The sequence below is a fragment of the Mytilus edulis genome, chromosome 9, assembly GCF_963676685.1.
Source record: "Mytilus edulis chromosome 9, xbMytEdul2.2, whole genome shotgun sequence".
Taxonomy (NCBI): Eukaryota; Metazoa; Mollusca; class Bivalvia; order Mytilida; family Mytilidae; genus Mytilus; species Mytilus edulis.
The window spans coordinates 4,600,071-4,620,418 of NC_092352.1; the positions used below are offsets into that span (position 1 = coordinate 4,600,071).

Consider the following 20,348-nt stretch of genomic DNA (forward strand, 5'->3'; position numbering starts at 1 on the left):
TACATTGTCTTATCGGGGCCTATTATAGCTGATTATGCGGTATGGGCTTTGCTCATTGTTGAAGGCCGTACGGTGACCTATAGTTGCTAATGTCTGTGTCATTGTGGTCTTTTGTGGATAGTTGTCTCATTGGCAATCATACCACATCTTCTTTTTTATATTACCACACAAATGTATGTAACTACAATTTTCCACATGCAAAGTTCACGTGTTTTATCATAAATTTAAATCATAAACGATTTTATTTCACTACATTTATAAACAGAAAACTCACTCGATGTGTTTCGTCATCTAATAGTCGTATATCTGGTTCATAAAAATGGCTTTTCGTTGGTTTGCCATCAATTATCATGAAACCTATTCTTGATTTTGTTCCAGCATGTCTGTGTAGTCCTGTGAACACCGTTAGAATGTACAAGTAATCGTCGTAAGGTCCGTTGTCACTTAGGTATGATAAGGCCCACTGTAATAGTTACATTAAAACGTCAGTCATAATAAGAGAAATGTTTAATTGTTTTTCAGTTTTAATACAGAAGTCTCCTTTCATTGACAATGTTAAAATCGAAGCCCATCGTTTATTTCTTTTCAATAAAAGGATAGCTATTGATGTCTGTTTGGATCTATTTATTTCTCAGTAAATGTCTCTGACGTATTAGCTACAGATGTTTTATGTATTCATATGTATGTATAAAGAAAATACTTATGCTCAAGTGTTCTCATTTGTACTTCCAATTTTTCCCTTTGGTTAGAATGAATGTTGTTTTTTGTATGCATGCTATCATAATCGAATGTACTACCTTAAACACTATACCTTAATGTATATCATGATGTATGTACATGGGATATGCATTGGGTTGATGGTATAGCTTGTTATTGTATACACATCCGACTTTATTATACTTTTCCAGAAGGAATCAGAACTTACGTTGTTACTTTTGTTGTACTTGTGTTGTAATTAATAAAAGACAATATTGATACACATCAGTTATAATTGTTTCTAGTAATTTAAAGTTAAGCTTTTTTATCTAGGGTTATATGTTTTGCTATCCGCTGACTTTATTTCGTTGAAACCATGGGTGTTATTCAACTTGTCATGAACTCCATATGCTATCATTTATTATATATCTTTAGTACTGCCGGTTACATAATTATAACGTTCAGTTTTGGGGAAAATATACATACCGTGTAATTTTTTTATAAATCAGCCATCAACATAACCCTTGTTGATCCTGTTTGTTCTGTCTAAATAGCAACATACTTAAATAAATATACATTATGTGTCAAGTATAATTAGTCAATTACATTATCCTTGTTTGATCCGTTCTGTCCCGTCTAAATGTCCATATACATAACAAAGTATAAATTATATGTTAAATGTTTTGTAAATTATCCAAAAACATTACCCTTGTATGATCCTGTCTGTCTTGTCTAAATGCCCATACACATAACAAAATAAACAACAGTACCAGTGATACAACTGTTGCAAACACCGCTGCATTGTTTTTTAAATCAAACTTTTCAAAGACACTTCCAAAATCGATCGTGTTTGGAGGCACGTAGAAAGTTGTGGCAAAACTGTTTCCGGGTGGACTGGAACATTCACAAACAGTCTCAGTGATTGTTGATGAGACAGAAAGCTAAATAATAGAAAAATGGGTGTAGAAAGCATCATTTATATACAATACAATTATAGGCTAGTCAAGAGCAACTGGTATCACACCTGGCTTTTTATGGGGTTGATACTGCTCTTTCATTTTCTATGTACTGTTGTGAAGACTTTTGCTCGCCTTTTCATCGATTTACGTTGTTTGTCTTTTTTATTGGTTTGATCTCGACCTCTGAAGTTTGTTTATACCTTTTGTTTTCTTTTACTTCTTTTTACATTACATTAAATAAAAAAGCTACTTTATAAATTTGCATGATGCCTCTTAGCATTTTTGTATTAACCTCCATCTGGAACGCTGAAAACCATAAAATTTAAAGCAGTGCTTTCGGTATAATCCAGGAACTATATAACCAAAAAGGGACCTAAGTAGATACATATTACCAAAACTATCATGACGTCAACTTTGCCTAAAGGAGGAAAATCCTTAGATTCATAATCATTCTTAATTCATCAACGTATATTCGTCAGTGGCGAATATATGACTAATTATTCCACAAACAATGGTTTTCTGTGCTGGATAATGAATATAACACTAATAAATCTGCTTCGTCCGAAAGGTTGGATGTTTCTATAATTCTTGGGTGCGAACTTTAGGAATACTATTAAAAGAACATGCCATTATTCTGCAACAAGAAATAATTGCAATTGTTTTCTTGTCAATATTTGAAAGTGATGATGCAATGATATACGTGAACGTTAAAGGAAATAATATAAAATGATATTACGTTATCTGTCTGAATTTAGGACAAAGAATATTAATACATTTTTTTGTATATAAAACAGTTATGAAATGGGCTGAAAGAAAGGGTATATTAGTAAAGATATGTAGGTATTATTGAATTATATGATGTGTTAGTAATATGAACTGTGTGAATTAATCGATTCGTTATTTAATATTGCGTATATACTAAACAAGGATATAATCTATATATCTTTTCAGTTACACTATGACTATCAATCTTTCAAATTATAAGTGACCTAAAAAATAAGAAGATGTGGTATAATTGCTACATGAAAATTATTCTAGATATGGTATTGCTCATGTACAATCTATTTCAAAATCGGTTAATTGGAAACATGGAAATTAAAAATAGGTTATAAACAAGGAGCCAAATCTCGGATGAGTTATGAAATTCCGATTGTCTTTTGCTTTTTATCGTCAGATAATATAAATACATTGACCTTATGACAGAATTGAAACAGGGACTAGTATCACTGAAATAGCCGTATCAGAGGAGTAATTGTTATCAACGTGTTCAATATTGTTTTTGAATAAACAACAAAAAACTTAAATATTATTACTCGAAAGAGACGACATGCGTGCTAAAGTTAGAGTTCCTTCTCTGTCATAGAATATTACGTTTAGATTAAAAACGAACATGTTCCTTCGATGCACATTTTTCAATGGGCTCTACAAGGAGCGGCAAGGTTATAAGGTTGTTGGTGCAACGTTACCCATAGGGAGTATTTGTATGATGGTCTTGAATACCAAATTGAAATAGGACTACATTAATCATAAAAGACAAAATGTTAACCAGAATCATACCTGACATGACGTTTTGTTCCATTTCTGCTTTACAGTATCCCATACTCTACAACCAACCGTAGCACCAATAATTTCATATTCAACAATGGTAGTACTTAATGACCTTCTTCTTCTTGGTAATGTTGGTGCGGAAGCTTTTTCTGTTATTTTATAAACAACACAACGAAAAACAAACCGTATAATGGATATGAATTTGATAACACATAAAAAGTAAAATCACAAAAATACTGAACTTAGAGGAAAATCAATTCGGAAAGTCCATAATCACATGGCAAAATCAAATAACAAAACGTCTGAAAAACGAATGGATAAGAATTGTCATATTACTGACTTGGTACAGGCATTTTCAAATGCAGTTTACTAAACTCATATTTTCAAAACGCAGTTTACTAAACTCATATTTTTACTTATACTAAAAAGACACGGTCTTGTACATATTATGTTATTTTCGAGTTTTTAAATACAGTATTAGTTTTTAAATACAGTTATTACTTAAAACATAATAAGATATGGTATGATTGCCGAGGAGAAAACTATACATCAAAGACAACGTGACGTAGACGAGCATAGTTAAATAGCCACAAAACACATACCGTATGGAAAGCTATAAAAATTGTATTAATTTTTGTAATTTATTTTACGGTAGAAGTTTTGTTACATTATTGTTTTGAAGCACTTTTAATTTTAATAGATGTATTCGTTGATTTGTTTATTTTTGTGTTTTTCACTTTTTTTTAATTGGAATGACAAATGCTGTAATAACGTTCATAGTAGTCTTAGGAACACCTCAATGATAATCAATAAATGAAAACTTTCCGTTTGTGTATTAGTTTATATTTATTTGTTAACGTTTTAAAATTAATATACCGTTTTGAATAAGGATTCCAATATACACGTTTGTTGGGTCGGCGTATATTCCCCGGTCCAGTATCACTGTTATTTCGCTGCTGCTCAACCAGTCGCTGGAATCTGTGATTTTCTTCAAGTCATACTCGTCTTCCGTTGGCGGTTCTTTCTTCCGAATGTAAATAGTGTGATTAAGGTGGTCCATGGCGTTATTTATACTGATTATCAAACTGTCTGCAGGAGTCTTCCAGTACATTTTATACATCAGCATCTGTGAAGTGGTTTCATTTTTATCTACTGGAATGGCTACATTGATAGTTTTTCTTGGTGGTACTAAATCAGTATTTTGTAGTTTAATTTTAGATGGTATTGCTGAGTTTGTTGTATTGCCTTCTCCCACTGACACAGTTACCGTCTTAGATGATATGAACTTAGACTCTTCATCCCAAGAAAATGGTGTGTGATCATATAATGTTACCTTTAAAGAAAAATTACCATCATTAATTATATCGAAAAGTAGGTAAGACACTTAAATATTAATTCTACGTATACATAAAAAGGAAATAACTTTATCTACTGCAATTCAATTGGTACCGTTATTAATACAAACACCGAATAACAGTAAAAGATCACTCAACAATGTTTCATACATAAGACATATATCTTTACCAAGCATTAATATTTATATCTATTCCAGTTTAGACAAGTTGTAAACGTCTTTAAGGATGTTTGCTCCTCCATTTTTTATATTTTTTGCCAGATGTTCAATATCCTCTGGTTTTATCCATGTATTGTCATTACAAAAATTTGCCCACTAACCCCTACTTTTCTTTTCATAATTTTATTACATAAAGTTTAAAAAGCCATATTTCAAAATTGTATAAAATTCTTGTTTTTTTTCGTAGTTTTTGAAACAAATAAGGTGCCAATGTTAAATATATGAAAAATCTAGAGAGAATTATTTCCCGCCATATTTTCAATGGCTTATATCTCGAAAATGAGCACACGGACCCTCCATTTTTTTTCTACTTTTTGAGTCTCTTTATTAATATACTATCAATTCATAATAGGCTTTTAAAAAGCTTAAAAGTTATTTTTTAACAGAGTAGCGAACATCCTTAACAGAATTAACAGATCATTAGAAGAACAAAAATTTAAACACAATACAAATGAATATTTTCAACACGTTTTCTTTTCCTTTGTTTTAAGTTTTGATCTTTAGTATATATTGACTTATGATAACAATCCATGTTTAGAATCTGTTATCATTGCATGTACCTGTACGGCTTGCTCTTGTAGCGACTGGGAATCAGATTCTACAAAACTCAAATCTACTTCATTGTTCTGAAACCCATTCTGAATCAGCTCCCCTATCAGTTTCTGGTCTTCTGTGGAATTAATGTGTCCATTCTGAACGTAGACAGGCATCTGTTTACGATAGTTCAACCTCTGAAGCACGTGGCCTATATTTGAAATACTGTCCAATAGTACTTGGACTTCATTTTTAACCTACATGTAGAAATTGTTCAGAAAATATTAATAAAATAAAACGAAATTTAAAAAGTTAATTTGTGAAAGATCCTGCGAATAAACTTTCCAGACATTTGTAAATATTCCTATAGAGATAAAAAAAAAGAAAGAAAAAAAAGAAAAAAAAAGAAGAAACAAATGTAACAATATGACAAAAATAAAAAAGATAGTAAAGCAAAACATCGCCACACAACTGTAAAGAGAAAACGATGATTGAGTTACGCGAAATTCAACATAAAAACGAAGGTAGACACATGTGTTGGAAGGTTGACATCATGTCTTATCCTTGATAAACTCCGTTCGGCACTCGTTGGTTGTATGTTTTGTTTAGTCAAAGGAGACAAACAGCTCGATGATTAAGGGCAAAATCTTTTTTAACTTATATGTTTTCGATTATTTTATTTATATTATGAACACAATAACTATGATTATTTTTTTTTTATCTTATTGAAGCAAAATTCAATTAAATTCTCTTCACCTGTTACATCGTCTTCCTACTCTGAATGCTGGTAAATTAATGTATAGAAGTTTTACCCCAATGGAAACTTTAGACTTTTGACTGTCCAGACTATGTATTTTGACCGTGCCTAATCAAAGAAGTTACAGAAAGACAAGTTCTGTGAATAGAAACTTGTTTTATTCTTTTGAATTGCTTTTTTTTGGGGGGCGGGGGGGGGGGGGGGTATTTTAATAATTAAGGTTCAGAGATAACCCTTGTTTCAAGTCTCTAGTATCTTTCCTATACGAAATGCAATTGGAAATTGAAAACCCTCACTGAATAATTTATGTAATTTTGAAGGCAGAAAGCTGACAACCTTCCTCAATGTTGTTGCTTATGCAACGTCACTAGTGCAAAAGAAACCGATTACCATTCTAGAGCATGAGAATTTATATTAGTTTATAGTGCGATTTGTTTTGCCAAATTTGTATCATACTGTGTAGTGTTTTTATTGTCTGTTGATCGTTTTTATTTTCCTGGTTTTTTTTTTGGTTTTTTTTTATCTTTTTTTTATCATGGTGTTGTCTGTTGTCTTTGAGCTTGGTTTTTGATTGACTTCTTTGCATTTTGGTTCTCTCTCCTTTTAAATGGAAAACAATGTTAAGGACGTTTAAAAAACAGAAAGGAGTTTGAACTTAATAAAGTTTGAGGTGGGACTTTTTCCTTATCTTTCTTTTTAGATTGAAACTTTTTAATGAAAGAAATACGCTTCTCCATATTTCACATTCTAAAATAAAAAAAATAAAAAAAATCTTATGTATTTAGTATTGCAATTCGTATTTTACGAGACCTGGTGTTAAAATATTTTAGAAACGATGAATAGCTGATATGCACAATTGTTTTTCTTGAATTAAATTTAATTGCTGGACAGATTTGTTATAGTAAAAGTGCAATGATAAGTTAATATTGATATTGAAAGACCTTCGAACAAAACGGGATGTTAAGATCACAGAGCCCGAAGAACGAGGGATTTGAAGCGCCCGTTTTGTGAGGATGTCTTATAATAGCAATGTAAACTTATCATTGAATATTTTCTTACTTGCAATCCGTCAAAAACGTAAGAAAAGTCCACATAAAAAGTACTTGAAGAAGCCTTACTCCTCTTAATTTGACGAGTCTAAATATATATTCAACTTAAATGATAGTAAACAGAAGTCAGACTGATATATACAAATAACAGTTACCTAATTGCATTGAAAACAGACCGATTAAATGACAGTACATCATTTAATTATTTAATTATTATCAAGTTTGTAGCTTTAAATTAACACCATAGAATAGTTTATAAATTTAAGGGATAGATTTATATTTGTGAATTCCAACGTTTCAAATGAACGATTTTTTTTCTTATAAAAGAGTAAATCAAAATCCTTTACAACTAGCTAATGGATGATCAGTGCAAGAACTATTTGATGTTTTTAACCTGTCAGTTATGATGAAATAGATTCGGCAAAGTCCAGACCATATGAAAACAGTAAGTAAACCTCTTCCAACAATTAGTTATTTTTAAAAACAGCTTGTTAAACAATTTTGAATCGAACAGACCTAAATAATCATAAATGCATAAGGTCCTTCATACTATTCAGGTAGATGTTTTTTTTTTTTTTTTTTTTGGGGGGGCGAGGGGGGATTGACTCTGAAACTCGCCTACACTATTTATTAAAAAAACTATGCCTTTGGACTTAAATGAATAATAGTTATCAAAGTTACCAGGCTTATAATTTGATACGCCAGACGCGCCTTTCGCCTACATAAGACTCATCAGTGACGCTCAGATCAAAAATAATAGCAATTGCTTTGAAATAGTCTAAATGTAACATCTTTAGAATCATGTAATGTGGGTTTGAGTGGCTCCATCAAAACGTGTATAAATAACATATTTTGGCAAGGTTGATCATCATTCTTAAAATGAAATACAATGTATTACATGAAAACACACACTTTTATTTTAGTCATCCGTCATTCCCTTTACACGTCTAAATGAAGCATAAACCCCTTGAAAAACAATCCCTTTTTTTAGTTGTATAACTGTCTGACATAATGATATATAATAGATCATAATAAAACAGAAGTTCAAACAGTTGTTAGAAAATATTTAAAAAAAAATTAGATATTAATGTTCAGTCATGTATAGTTAATAACAAAAACGTAACTAAAAAATGAAAAAAAAAGTTTGCACTATTATTGAGTGATAAAAATGGTAATTTTACATTATAACATTGTACAATATCTTGTCTTTGTGTACTGTTTACATGGAATAATTTATGAAGTTGATTGATTGTTGTTTGCCTAACTTCCGGTGGCATGTTAACGACGAGAACACATAAATTTGAAATACAATATACGTCTTGCAATAGGAGGTTGGACGGGAAACTTGGAATGCCACTGGAAAATGAGTAAAATTGAGAATGGAAATGGGGAATGTGTCAAAGAGACAACAACCCGACCAAATAAAAAACAACAGCAGAGGGTCACCAACAGGTCTTCAATGTAGCGAGAAATTCTCGCACCCGGAGCCGTCCTTAAGCTGGCCCCTCAACAAATATATACTAGTCCAGTGATAATGAACGCCATACTAATTTCCAAATTGTACACAAGAAACTAAAATTAAAATAATACAAGACTAACAAAGGCCAGAGGCTCCTGACATGGGACAGGCGCAAAAATGCGGCGGGGTTAAACATGTTTGTGAGATCTCGACCCTCCCCCTATACCTCTAACCAATGTAGAAAAGTAAACGCATAACAGTATATACTGGATAAGGACAGAAATATAGCCTTGCAACAGCTGGCCACATTCGGACCCCTAAAATAATTGGTGCAAGAATTTTTAATTTGCAGAGAGCGTTGGTGCATGGAATCTACTCTGAAGTCGGTCATCGATATCTACGTGTAGTTTCCAATATCATTTAACGTATCCAATTATGGTTAGATATATTTAGTTCGCTTTAGTAACTGTGAGAATTCTATGAAACTGTATTATTTATTGTACTTGAGTTTTGGTATGTCATTCTATTTTACCGACCGCCAGGATGGTCTCGTTGGAGCGTGTTTCTCGAGAGCGACCAGGTCAAACAAAGATGTTGAAATTGGTATTTTCTGTTTCAACGTTTAACATGCGGCATTTACGAGTAAGATAAAAGACTGGTCGGCTCGGAGTCAGAGTAGGGTGACTTTTCATCATTTATTTTTCCGTTACTATATAGTGAAGTGATTTTCTTGTACTAGTTTATATAACACCTTCTTTGATTTCCACTGATCGAAATTAAAAAGGGCAGGTGATATTTTTCAACCACACAAAATGAGCTTGTGTCTGTTGGGATATCTTTGACGGTAAATAATATTATATTAAATGTGCCTGTTGGGATATCACTGACGGTAATAATATTAAATTAACTCCGCATTTTTTAGTCATGGGGTGGTTTTGGGCTTATTATTATGTATAGACATTTTCTATTACAACACTGTATGTTAACTCTTAATGTTTTGATGTGTCTGTGTCATTTTGTGGCTGCCGAATTAATGTATACCCTTATCCCCTTTTATTCAAACACAAAGGATTGACTTGGGTTTAAATATATTGACATCTCTGGACTTCTCCCGTCCCACAGTAAACCATTGATAAAGGGTGCGTCTGTTTGGCTGTGTGGATGAATAGATACGCAGCTACGTCCGGTCGAAAAAGAAATGTCGTATATCCGATGCTTCGTGTAGTGATAGTTTCACACTATCTATACGTTAAGGAACCATTTGAATAACTCTTTGAGGGGGAAAAGAACTACACACAAGTTAAATGATTGAAATTTTTAAAAAGCAACAAAGGTCAGCTAAATCGTAAAATATATCTCATGGCGGATTTTAACACATGTTTTGCGCCGTTTTCAAAGACAATTGTTGATGAAGAAAAACTTTATATAAATTGTTGCCCTTAAAAACATTTTCTGTTATCCATTTTTGCCTCTTTGACAACTATACATGTACCAGATTAACAAAAACACACCAAATTTTGTCACCAAGACACTGTCATTGTTGTTCGCTTCAACTATACGAGTAATTGCCACTTGATGATGATTTTTTTTCTATTATACTCGCCTCTTCTTAGTTAGACTGGATGGGATACGATGTAACCCCTGGTATGGACAACGTTATTAATTTGTTTTTTTAAATGGAAAGAGACAAACGAGGAAGGAAATGCTTTATTGCAGATCTTCTTGCTGTTTGTGAAAAAAATCTAAAATAAATAAATAAAAAAATACAAAACATCAAAAGTCCTTACACTATTTAATTATGATTCCATTCTTGGTCTTCAAACGGCATATGATAAATCAATCATGTTGTCGGTCGCCCTTTTGCCATTCGACATTTGTTTTTAGCATTGGCATAATTAAAAATCCGAACTCAAATAACGGTTAAGTTAGTTTAATGTAATATTCAACTGAATGTTTGGTTACCATCATAAAACTTTTATTTCAGGTAAAACTGAGAACTATTTACAAAAAATATCAAACGTATGTAGGATCCACTATTATTGACGTCTTTAATCCGATCCATGTAAATGCAAATTCAAAGATGTCATGTCCACTGAAACCCTCGCTTAGAAAGCAAATATAAAATCAAATATCTAAAAATTGAAAAATGTTTGAGACAAATATCAACTGCAGACTAATGATCATATATCACTAAATGAAGCTGATTAATTGGATGTTCCCTTTACGTTCAGTGGCAAACATGTCATGCATATTCATGACGAGATGTAAAGTTTGTCAATCTGAAACAAATGTTAACAATTTTAGAGTGACGCTTTAATTAGATAGAGCGTTGGCTAGAGATAAAACGAATGTTGTACTAGAATAAATTTAAACCATGATCAAAATCGTAAGTTAAGATATTAGCCCCCACCCCTTCTTTTTTTCTCCACGATTGACGAATGCCAAAAACAAAACGACACGAATGTACAACAAATACCGGTCACTAAAAGTAGATGCACTTATTTTGCATATAAATTCCTATTGCAGCTAAAATTTTCCGGTTTCGGACAGGTTTCTATTTCCAATCAAATACCGTCTGAATATTAATCGGAGATAATAAACCAAAAGCACTTTAATTCTTTGAAATTATAAATTATGGTATTACGATGACTGTTTTATCCGATCCTATTTTTGATCCCCTGATTCTAAGCGGGTGTGTACATGCCCGATTAACTTTTGGTAAATAGAACCTCAATTTAGAGACCTACACAGGGTTAATAAGTTTCGTGGTACAATAAGTAAACCGAAGAACCTTTATTAAATGAGATCGTCCCAGGTATCTTAGACTATTTGTTTTGCGTTTAATAACAAAACAATGAAAAATGCACGAGCAGGTTTGTAATTAAATTAACTGTATTAAATCTTAACTGTGTAAGATAACTCGGCTATGGTTGTGAACTTTACTTACAACATCATTTTTAAAATCAGCATCCAGTTCATTTTTCATAGCGACCTGTGAAGCAATAAATGCTCTTTCTGCAGGCGTCAGATCAGCATTGTTTGGTTCCGATAACTCCTGTCTGCTGTAGATATATGTCATTATGGTATATATATCTAATGTTGCTGGTGTGTCCACTGATGTTTTGGGTAAGATGGCTTCCAAAGCATTGTTCAGGACTCTTAACATACCTAAAACAGAATTCTTCTATTCACAACTTGCTGAAGAAATTAAGATAATTGTGTATAATGAAAACGTGTTTGCTACCAGACTTTAAAAATAACAATAAAGAATAAACATTTACATGTTGGATATTTGTACTGTAATTTGATGGTTTATTGTGTATAGCACAATACAAAGATTTATCATCCCCAATCAGACATCTAAAAACTGATGTAATTCCACTCATCTTTCTTTAAATGTTATAAATGAGGTACGAAAAGAAAGAAGAAGATTATTCTTTCAAATTGTGATAATTTCATTATGACATAATTATTACATAATTAATTGTTATGGAATTAGTTGCCGTATTGTGATGTTCATACTTAAAATGAATTTAGCTTCTTTGTTATTCATAGCATCCCAAAATATTTTATAGATTCTTGCACAACACAGTTTGACCTCCAAAACCGTGTCTCATATTTTTCCTATTGTATTTCATTCTCTCATTAATCTTAAAGTTTACAACATCAATTCATAAGAGACCACTAAATTCAATTGGGTATAAAATTTGTTCTATTGATGATTTTGGAAATCTGAGACACAGTTTTGGAGGTCTAGCTGTGTTGTACAAGAATCTATAAAATATTTTGGGATGCTATGAAGAACAAGGACACTAAATTCATTTAAGTGTGGACATCACAATATAGCAACTAATTACATAATAATTATGTCATAATGATATTATCACAATTTGAAAGATTAATCTTTCTTCTTTCTTTTGGTACCTCATTTATAAAATATAAAGAAGGATGAAATGAATTACTTCAGTTTAAAGTTGTCTGATTGTGCTACCTTAATACTGGTAACGTACGATATAAATTGTTCGAAGGATATGGATTATCAGATAATTGAATCAGAAATTTAATAAAAAAACTTTTTTTAAACCCTTTCTTATTTTCCAAAGAAAGAAAATCAAACAAACGAACAAATTAATTTTCTTCCTTTGACGATAAGAAAACTTTGTTTTGTAAGCATATGTACAATGTTACGCTGTTTACAAACTTTGTAAACTAATTATTTAAGACATTACCTTGACACGTAGAAATGTAGTCTTCATACTTTGGATAGGTCTCATTATCTGTTAATATTAAAAGTTTTTCCAATAGACCTTTATTTCCTTCGAATGCCTTTGACTACAAAAATGTAAAAATAAAAACATACTACCATTATTATTTAGAATTATTAAATTATCAACAATTATTTATTAATTTATTAGATATTTAAAAAAAATCACGTAGTGTAGTTAGTTAATGGCAAAAGACATTTATTATTCATTACTTCATGAATCACCTTCCTGAATACTTAAAATAAACACTTTTCAATATAAAAATGAGTGCTATAAATTTGTTACTTTTGGGATACCATACGGCATATTTTGTTAAAAGTGATCAAAAAGGTAAAATATACGACACAAGCTAAGGAAACAAGTGATCCATATGCTGGAGTTTCTTATTGACAACATATTTGTCGAATTTAGAGGTAGACTTTTTCAACAAATTGTCGCATTCTTATGGGAACAAACTGTGCGCCTTTCCTTGTCGACCTTTTCTTATTTTCACATGAGTCGGAGTTCCTTCATACACTTATCAAAAACAAGAATATCAAAGAAGCCAGATCATTTAATTTTACATTCAGATATATTGATGATGTTCTTTCCATAAACAATCCAAACTTTTCTGATTGGGTTCCATAAATATATTTGCCAGAACTAGAAATTAAAGAAACAACAGACACGGCTTCCTCCGACTAATTTTTCTAATTATACCTCGAATTTGACAATAAGCGTTCATCTAAGTACCAGAATCTATGACAAAATAGACGATTTTAATTTTGAAATTATAATTCCCCCCACCTTAGTAGCAATTAATATACCATCTTCACTTCCATATGGGAAATGTATTTCAAAACTCAGTCGGTATCCAAGATATTGCAGCTGCTACTCATATTTTGTAAAACGTCACTAGTGTCTGAGCAGAAAGTTGATGAACCAGGGTAATGTCAAAAAAACGTCTCGCTTCTTTTTCTGAAAAGGTTCACCGAAAGATACCCAGACCTTGCTGATAAACAGTTCGTACCAACTTTGCAAAAAATACATGATGGTGTTGATGTATAGATTCTAGGTACTGACGTCGTTTATCATCTTAAATACGTGTTATAGTTCTTTTATTTGTCTTTGTAAATTATTAAAGTTTACTTTTTGGTCCATTTTTTGGTAATATTCTTTAGGCGTGGCTCGTCCTTTATTGCCATATTTTTTTGTTTTTATAGTGATTGAGATAATAACAAAATGTTGACAGCTGTACCCCTATTTTTGCCATTTTTACTTTTTATGTCTGTTTGTTCTGTTCACACATTGTTGTCAATATAAAGGAATTTAATGCGACTGTCATACATGTGGGAGGTTTAGCTAGCTTTAAAACCAGGTTTAATGCACCATTTTCTACATAAGGAAATGCATGTACCAAGTCAGGAATATGACAGTTGTTTTCCATTCGTTTGATGTGTTTGAGTTTTGGATTTTGACCATTGTTAAGGGACTTTCCGTTTTGACTTTTCATTGAAGTTCAGTATTTTTGTTGTTGCTCTTTTTCTGGAAGCGCGTCTTGTAAAAAATGTCATTTTTACTTGCTTTCATTTCGTATAGATTTTTAAAAAACCCATTCAATTCTAATAGTTACAGATCGTCTTATTAAACTAAATTTTCTTCAAAAATGAGAATCGTAGATACAAATTCCTTATTTCAGGTCATGACAAATCTAACTTTTTGAAGAACCGCACTTATTCAAACAACAAATACACCGAAGATGACTTTTGATCGTCAACATACTTGTTGAGTTTAATGGATTGATGTTTAAACAGCTATTATTCCTATGGGTACTAATTAAGCATCCTACTAGCCGACATGTATGTGTATTGATATGAAGCAGTATTCATACACAACCTTATCGAGGAAAAAAATATCTTGCTAAGGTCTTTAACGTCACCTTCAGATATATTGATGATTTACCCCCTATTTCAGTGAGTGCTCGCATATCATATATCCCAGTGAATTTGAGATACGGAATACTACCGAAACAAAAAAAAAATAGACTGTTTATATATAATTAATAACTTGATCTGTTCCTTTATATTGACAAAGATGGATAACTTCAAACTAAAATCTATAACAAACGTAATGATTACAGCTATCAAATTGTCAACACCTAATTTCGCGTAGTATACACTCTGTCCCATCGTACGGCCTTTACATATCTTAATCAATACATTACGCTCGTACAGGTTCATACTATATCAATTCTTTAACAGGAGTTGGTACGTTCCTTGCGCAAAAACTGCTCCAACACAGTTTTAAAGAAATACGACTGAAATTGACTTTACATCAGTTTTACGGTCACCTTCACGAAAAGGTTAACCTATACGATGTGTCTCAACAGACAAGAAATATCGATTTGCGTTGTATATCTTTATATAGCAGAATAGTTGTATAATGTTGTTCTATTTCCGACTGTTACTTTCCCATCAATTGTGGGTTCGCGTGGCAGGTGATGCACGCATAGCAGGAGACGCTTGCACTGACAAGGAATACGGTCGCGCTCCTTTTGAAGTTCATTCGATTGCATCACTTGTTTTTTTTCCTTGGATTGGATCTTCTCAATCATCTTCGCTAGCCCAGGGTTACGATCCACTCCCGCTCTCTTCACCCTTGGCGGATTGAGATAAAATTTCGGAGACACAAGGTAAGGATTTTTATTGGTTGAAGTCAAAACTCGCTGCATCCAATCAAAATGCGCCTATAACATGATCACGTGTAAATGTAGAAAGTGTTTGTAAACAATTGCCACATGTTTTTTTGTGCAACAAGTCTTTACATCCCTAAACATACGACTATATTTAGTGAAAACTTAAATGTTTTTAATCAACAAATAGAAGTTCCTGTGTATGTTTCATGCACAAATGCATGAATGTTGACGTATGTTTTCATTTCCGGCTTTACCAAGTGTGTAGAATCTAGACGCTACCGTGTTTTACCTCCAAATTGAAGAGTTCAAGTGCTACCATTGGTCAAGAATGATTTATTTGGAATTGGCGTGATTTTTATCTTCCGATAGATGGCGCAACATTGTTATCAAAAATTTTGGCTCAATCCGCCAAGGGTGAAGAGAGCGGGAGTGGATCGTAACCCTTGGCTAGCGAAGATGCTTCTTAATAGACTTTTGAACATTTTTTTATATAAGCAAACAACTGTTGCCTCGAATCTTATTCTCTCTGATTATTTTTCTGAATAAGTGGACGTAATTCGTACATTGAATTTCGAGCTTTTCATCCTCCTTCGGCCTTAAGGATTAGAGTAAGAGTGGGACATATTGATATCCAGATCTTAGATGAGCTTCCATAGTGGTATAATAACAGAATAAAGAACAATACATAACACATACGGCTGAGGAATTTGCGGTGAATAGCTTGTTTCCGATAACTGTACCAATACTGTTAGCAACCTGGTCTAAATTCACAGTGGATGTTCCATCAACCACATTAGATGTTTCAACCAGTATCGTGGAAAAGTATGTCAATTGCTAAAATATATCAGAACATCTCTCAGTTATTTATAAACCGTTTATATGTAAGTAAAATCTTTAAATATTACATATATTTTGGATATATATTTCAACACAAAGACAAATAAAGATTTATTCATATCATATACTACTTTGATATTGTATTCAAGTTACAATGCCTGTTGACAAAATTTTTCCTTAATGTTTTTATCATCAACTCTTATACGCAGATAATTTTCTATGTAATTATTTTTGTAAAATTGTTGGGTGTTTTTTCTCTCAAAAAAGTCATACACACATAGCCATAGTATATACATGAAATGAACTACACACATTTTGTTTTGATTAGAGATTCAAGCTCGTAAAAATGGTTCCTTTTCCTTTTTTTTGGGAAGTGACAAATATTCAAGTAATGTGACATCGGAGGAACGATGACACCCAACTATGAACCCCATAGTTTTTTTTTTGGCTCAACTAATGTTTGGATTATTCGGTAATTTGTAAGTATATACATTTCCAATTTCTGGTCCTTTTGATTGTGATGGGTAATTGTCGTATTGGAATGTAATATATCTTACATCGTCTGTGATGGGTAATTGTCGTATTGGAATGTAATATATCTTACATCGTTCTTTTCAGATAATAAATGTTTTGGTCAGTTTTTAGAGACAACAGCTATTTTTTATACCCCACCTAGGAGCATTATGTGTTTTGGTCTGTGCGTCCGTTCTTTCGTTCGTTCGTCCGTCCGTTCGTCCGTTCGTCCGTCTGTACCGCTTCAGGTTAAAGATTTTTTGTCAAGGTAGTTTTTGATGAAGTTGAATTTCAATCAACTTGAAACTTAGTACACATATAAAAAAGAAGATGTGGTATGATTGCCAATGAGACAACTATCCACAAAAGATCAAAATGACACAGACATTAACAACTATAGGTCACCGTACAACAATGAGCAAAGCTCATACCGCATAGTCAGCTATAAAAGGCCCCGATAAGACAATGCAAAACATTTCAAACGAAAAAACTAACGGCCTTATTTATGTAAAAGAAATGAACGAAAAAAAAAATATGTAACACATAAACAAACGACAACCACTGAATTACAGGCTCCTGACTTGAGACAGACACATACATCAATAATGTGGCGGGGTTAAACATGTTAGCAGGATCCCAACGTTCCCTATGAGATGATCTTTCTAATTGTAATGCCCCAATTTAACAGTCCACTGAACATAGATAATGATAGTGCGAGTGGGGCATCCTTGTACTATAGACACATTCTTGTTTATATAATATATTTTAAACAGTTGATTTAGAAATAGTTTCGAAACAGTTTATCTGACCTATATATATTATATATATATATTTCATTTTAATAAGAAATTGTTGTGAAATACAACAATTTTCTATCTTATTGAGTAGCTGATATACAAACTTTTTTAGAGCTAGTTTAACAGAAAGTCATTAAAAAAAAACTTAAAACCAGCTCAATATATTTACCTCTATTATATCATTTTGAGTTGTTACATCTCCGTAATCAGGATGTTCATACATATCCCACAGTTCATCAAATGTTTTTGTTACATTTGTTCCATCAGACAGTATTTCTACCCCAATATTCACCCATTGTGCAGGTTCTGTATCAAATAGTGTTGTTGTTGTATTCTACAGAAATAAATTCCAACTGTAGAAACTGACAATTATTTTGAATTTAGAATTGAGTCTTTTTGTGATATATTATTCTTGCATAATTCTATACTTTTTCTTATTGTGGTATCTTTCCATATTGTTTTTGCTAGTAACTAGCTCTGAATGTTAATGTTCATGTGAACATATACAACAAATGACAAACACAATGACAAACATTTCAGTAAACAGCGAAATTTGATACGGAAGGAAATTTAAAGTTTTATATAAAATCTTAACATAAAGTAATAAAAACGCAATCAAATTGCTCACTGACGTTAGAAAAATAACATACCAAATCTGTGACGGGTGTTCCGGCTACCTCTGCATTCATGGCCACTTGTTTTACATTCCCTGTTTGCCAGTAATAATCCGTGCTGTCAGTCGCAGAATGTAAGAAGGATGATACACTATTTTGGTCGGATGTGGTATAATTAGGTAAAACCTGAAACATGTCTCAGTATTATTTTTGTGTAGGTTAGAACTTTTCTGAGTGGATAAACATGCGATATCACAAACTGATGAAGAATCAGAAAGTGAAAGAAGAAAATAACAGATATACTTTTATGTAAATGTAACTCAAACATATAATAGGTTAATTGGGGGAAAAATAGTTCAATACTAATGGTGCAGGATTTCTGAGGATCTAGGCTAAATACTATCTTTATTGGCGGGTTAGTATTGCTCAGTCTTTATTTTTCTGTTATGTGTATTGTAAACTGCTGGGGTTTTTTTCGTCGGTTTTCACTTTTTGCTATAGCGTTCCTAATTTCTCTGCGAGTTATTAGTTTAAATGTGTCCCCCATATCCTCCGCCTATTTTGGTATTTTTCTCCTTTCTGTTAAAATAGTTATGATTTGATGATTTGAGAGAGATTAGTATCTACCTAAACAATATGAAACTTATATGTGACATGCGACTGATATTTTATTTTATTGGCAATTTGTACATTCTCCCTTTGATCTTACTGCCTAATATTTTAAGATCATGGACAGGACTTGATACTCAAAAATATTAGGCACTGACTTCATTAACCAGTGTAGCAACGTCGCTGGTTCAGGTCCATCCGCATCAATTTATCAATGAAATGCACGCGACTTCATTCATACAACCGAAAAACAATCCCAACGTTTTGTACGAGTAAAAGTAGTTTTATGAACTATCCCATTTTACTTCATATTCTCAACAACAAATATGTACAATTAATATCAAATTGCCGATAAACAGAATAATGGCATTTTATTTTTTGATACTGACTTCATCAGCTCGAATATCAGCTTGCCCTAGCTGATAAAGTCAGTATCAAAAACAAAAATGCCATTAGTCTGTATGTCTTCGAATAAAACGATTAATATACAATATGTAGTCGTGCTATTGTCATACATACATAATTGTCGACTATATGTATAGTTGACAATTATTTAAGTATGCCATGGCAGTCGGCAGGGTTTAAGAACATCCGTTGTTCGACCTGCTAGTTAAATGCGTTGTTTAAAATATACATTTTGGTCTTTTGGAAAATGTTGTTTGTGCTGTATTTGGGCCCCTCTACCTAGAAATTTGTTTATCATGCACACATATAAAAATTGCGGAAGAACAGAAAATTAGCAGATTTAACGTTGTTGTGCTAATATTTAGAGTAGTTATGAATATAAAATGTGTTTTCGGCCGTGTATCATCTTCACTGGTGATCCAAGGCATGGATCTGTCGTAGCGTCGTCACTTGTTTATACGAACTTATCAATATATACATATATATATTTCCTAATTTGTAAAGACAATGACTTCTACCCACCAAAGTCCAATATTCTTTCAAACGAGCATTAACTATGATTTTGACAAAAATTTAAATTCGATTTTCTTTGTTTCAAACGGAATTGTGAAAATAATATTTCGCAATTTGTAGTTAGTTTGATTTAATTTCGTAAAGATAAGCTAACAAACATCATTATAAATTAATGGCTTGCAAGTCAATAATTCAACTCATTAGAATATGTATTCAACCGATCTTTAGTTTAACTATCGTTTATGTTTATGTCGATTCGATTGACAATCAGTATTCATCGGAGGTCATCTCGATGGTTAATACGATGGCGCTAGTCTAGAATAGCCACGAAATGCTCATCCTTTCTAAAGGTGAAATGCTTGGAAATTATTTCTTTTGGAGTTTTTGTAATTTGAATATACGTTTTAATATGTCACAAATCAATTATAATGAATAAAAGTCAAATCAGTGAACATGAATTTGACAACTAATGCCTCTTTAATCATTTTGTAAGCTAAAACATATAATAAACCTGTCCGATATATTATCTGTATTTCTATTTTGCAA

The 20,348-nt window shown here is 32.2% G+C and overlaps 1 protein-coding gene across 1 annotated transcript in view; it reads right to left on the minus strand.

Annotated features, from left to right (window-relative positions):
* The window catches only part of LOC139489398 (uncharacterized), a 66,866-nt gene that overhangs the window by 14,779 nt on the left and 31,739 nt on the right, over window positions 1-20,348 (minus strand). Inside the window, exons 10-19 of the mRNA XM_071275714.1 lie at window positions 18,312-18,461; window positions 17,831-17,995; window positions 16,211-16,348; window positions 12,805-12,907; window positions 11,523-11,743; window positions 5,337-5,567; window positions 4,080-4,536; window positions 3,213-3,352; window positions 1,404-1,637; window positions 275-463 (exon numbers count right to left, since the gene is read on the minus strand). Coding sequence (XP_071131815.1) covers window positions 275-463; window positions 1,404-1,637; window positions 3,213-3,352; window positions 4,080-4,536; window positions 5,337-5,567; window positions 11,523-11,743; window positions 12,805-12,907; window positions 16,211-16,348; window positions 17,831-17,995; window positions 18,312-18,461 — 2,028 coding nt within the window. The remainder of the gene's footprint in view (window positions 1-274; window positions 464-1,403; window positions 1,638-3,212; window positions 3,353-4,079; window positions 4,537-5,336; window positions 5,568-11,522; window positions 11,744-12,804; window positions 12,908-16,210; window positions 16,349-17,830; window positions 17,996-18,311; window positions 18,462-20,348) is intronic.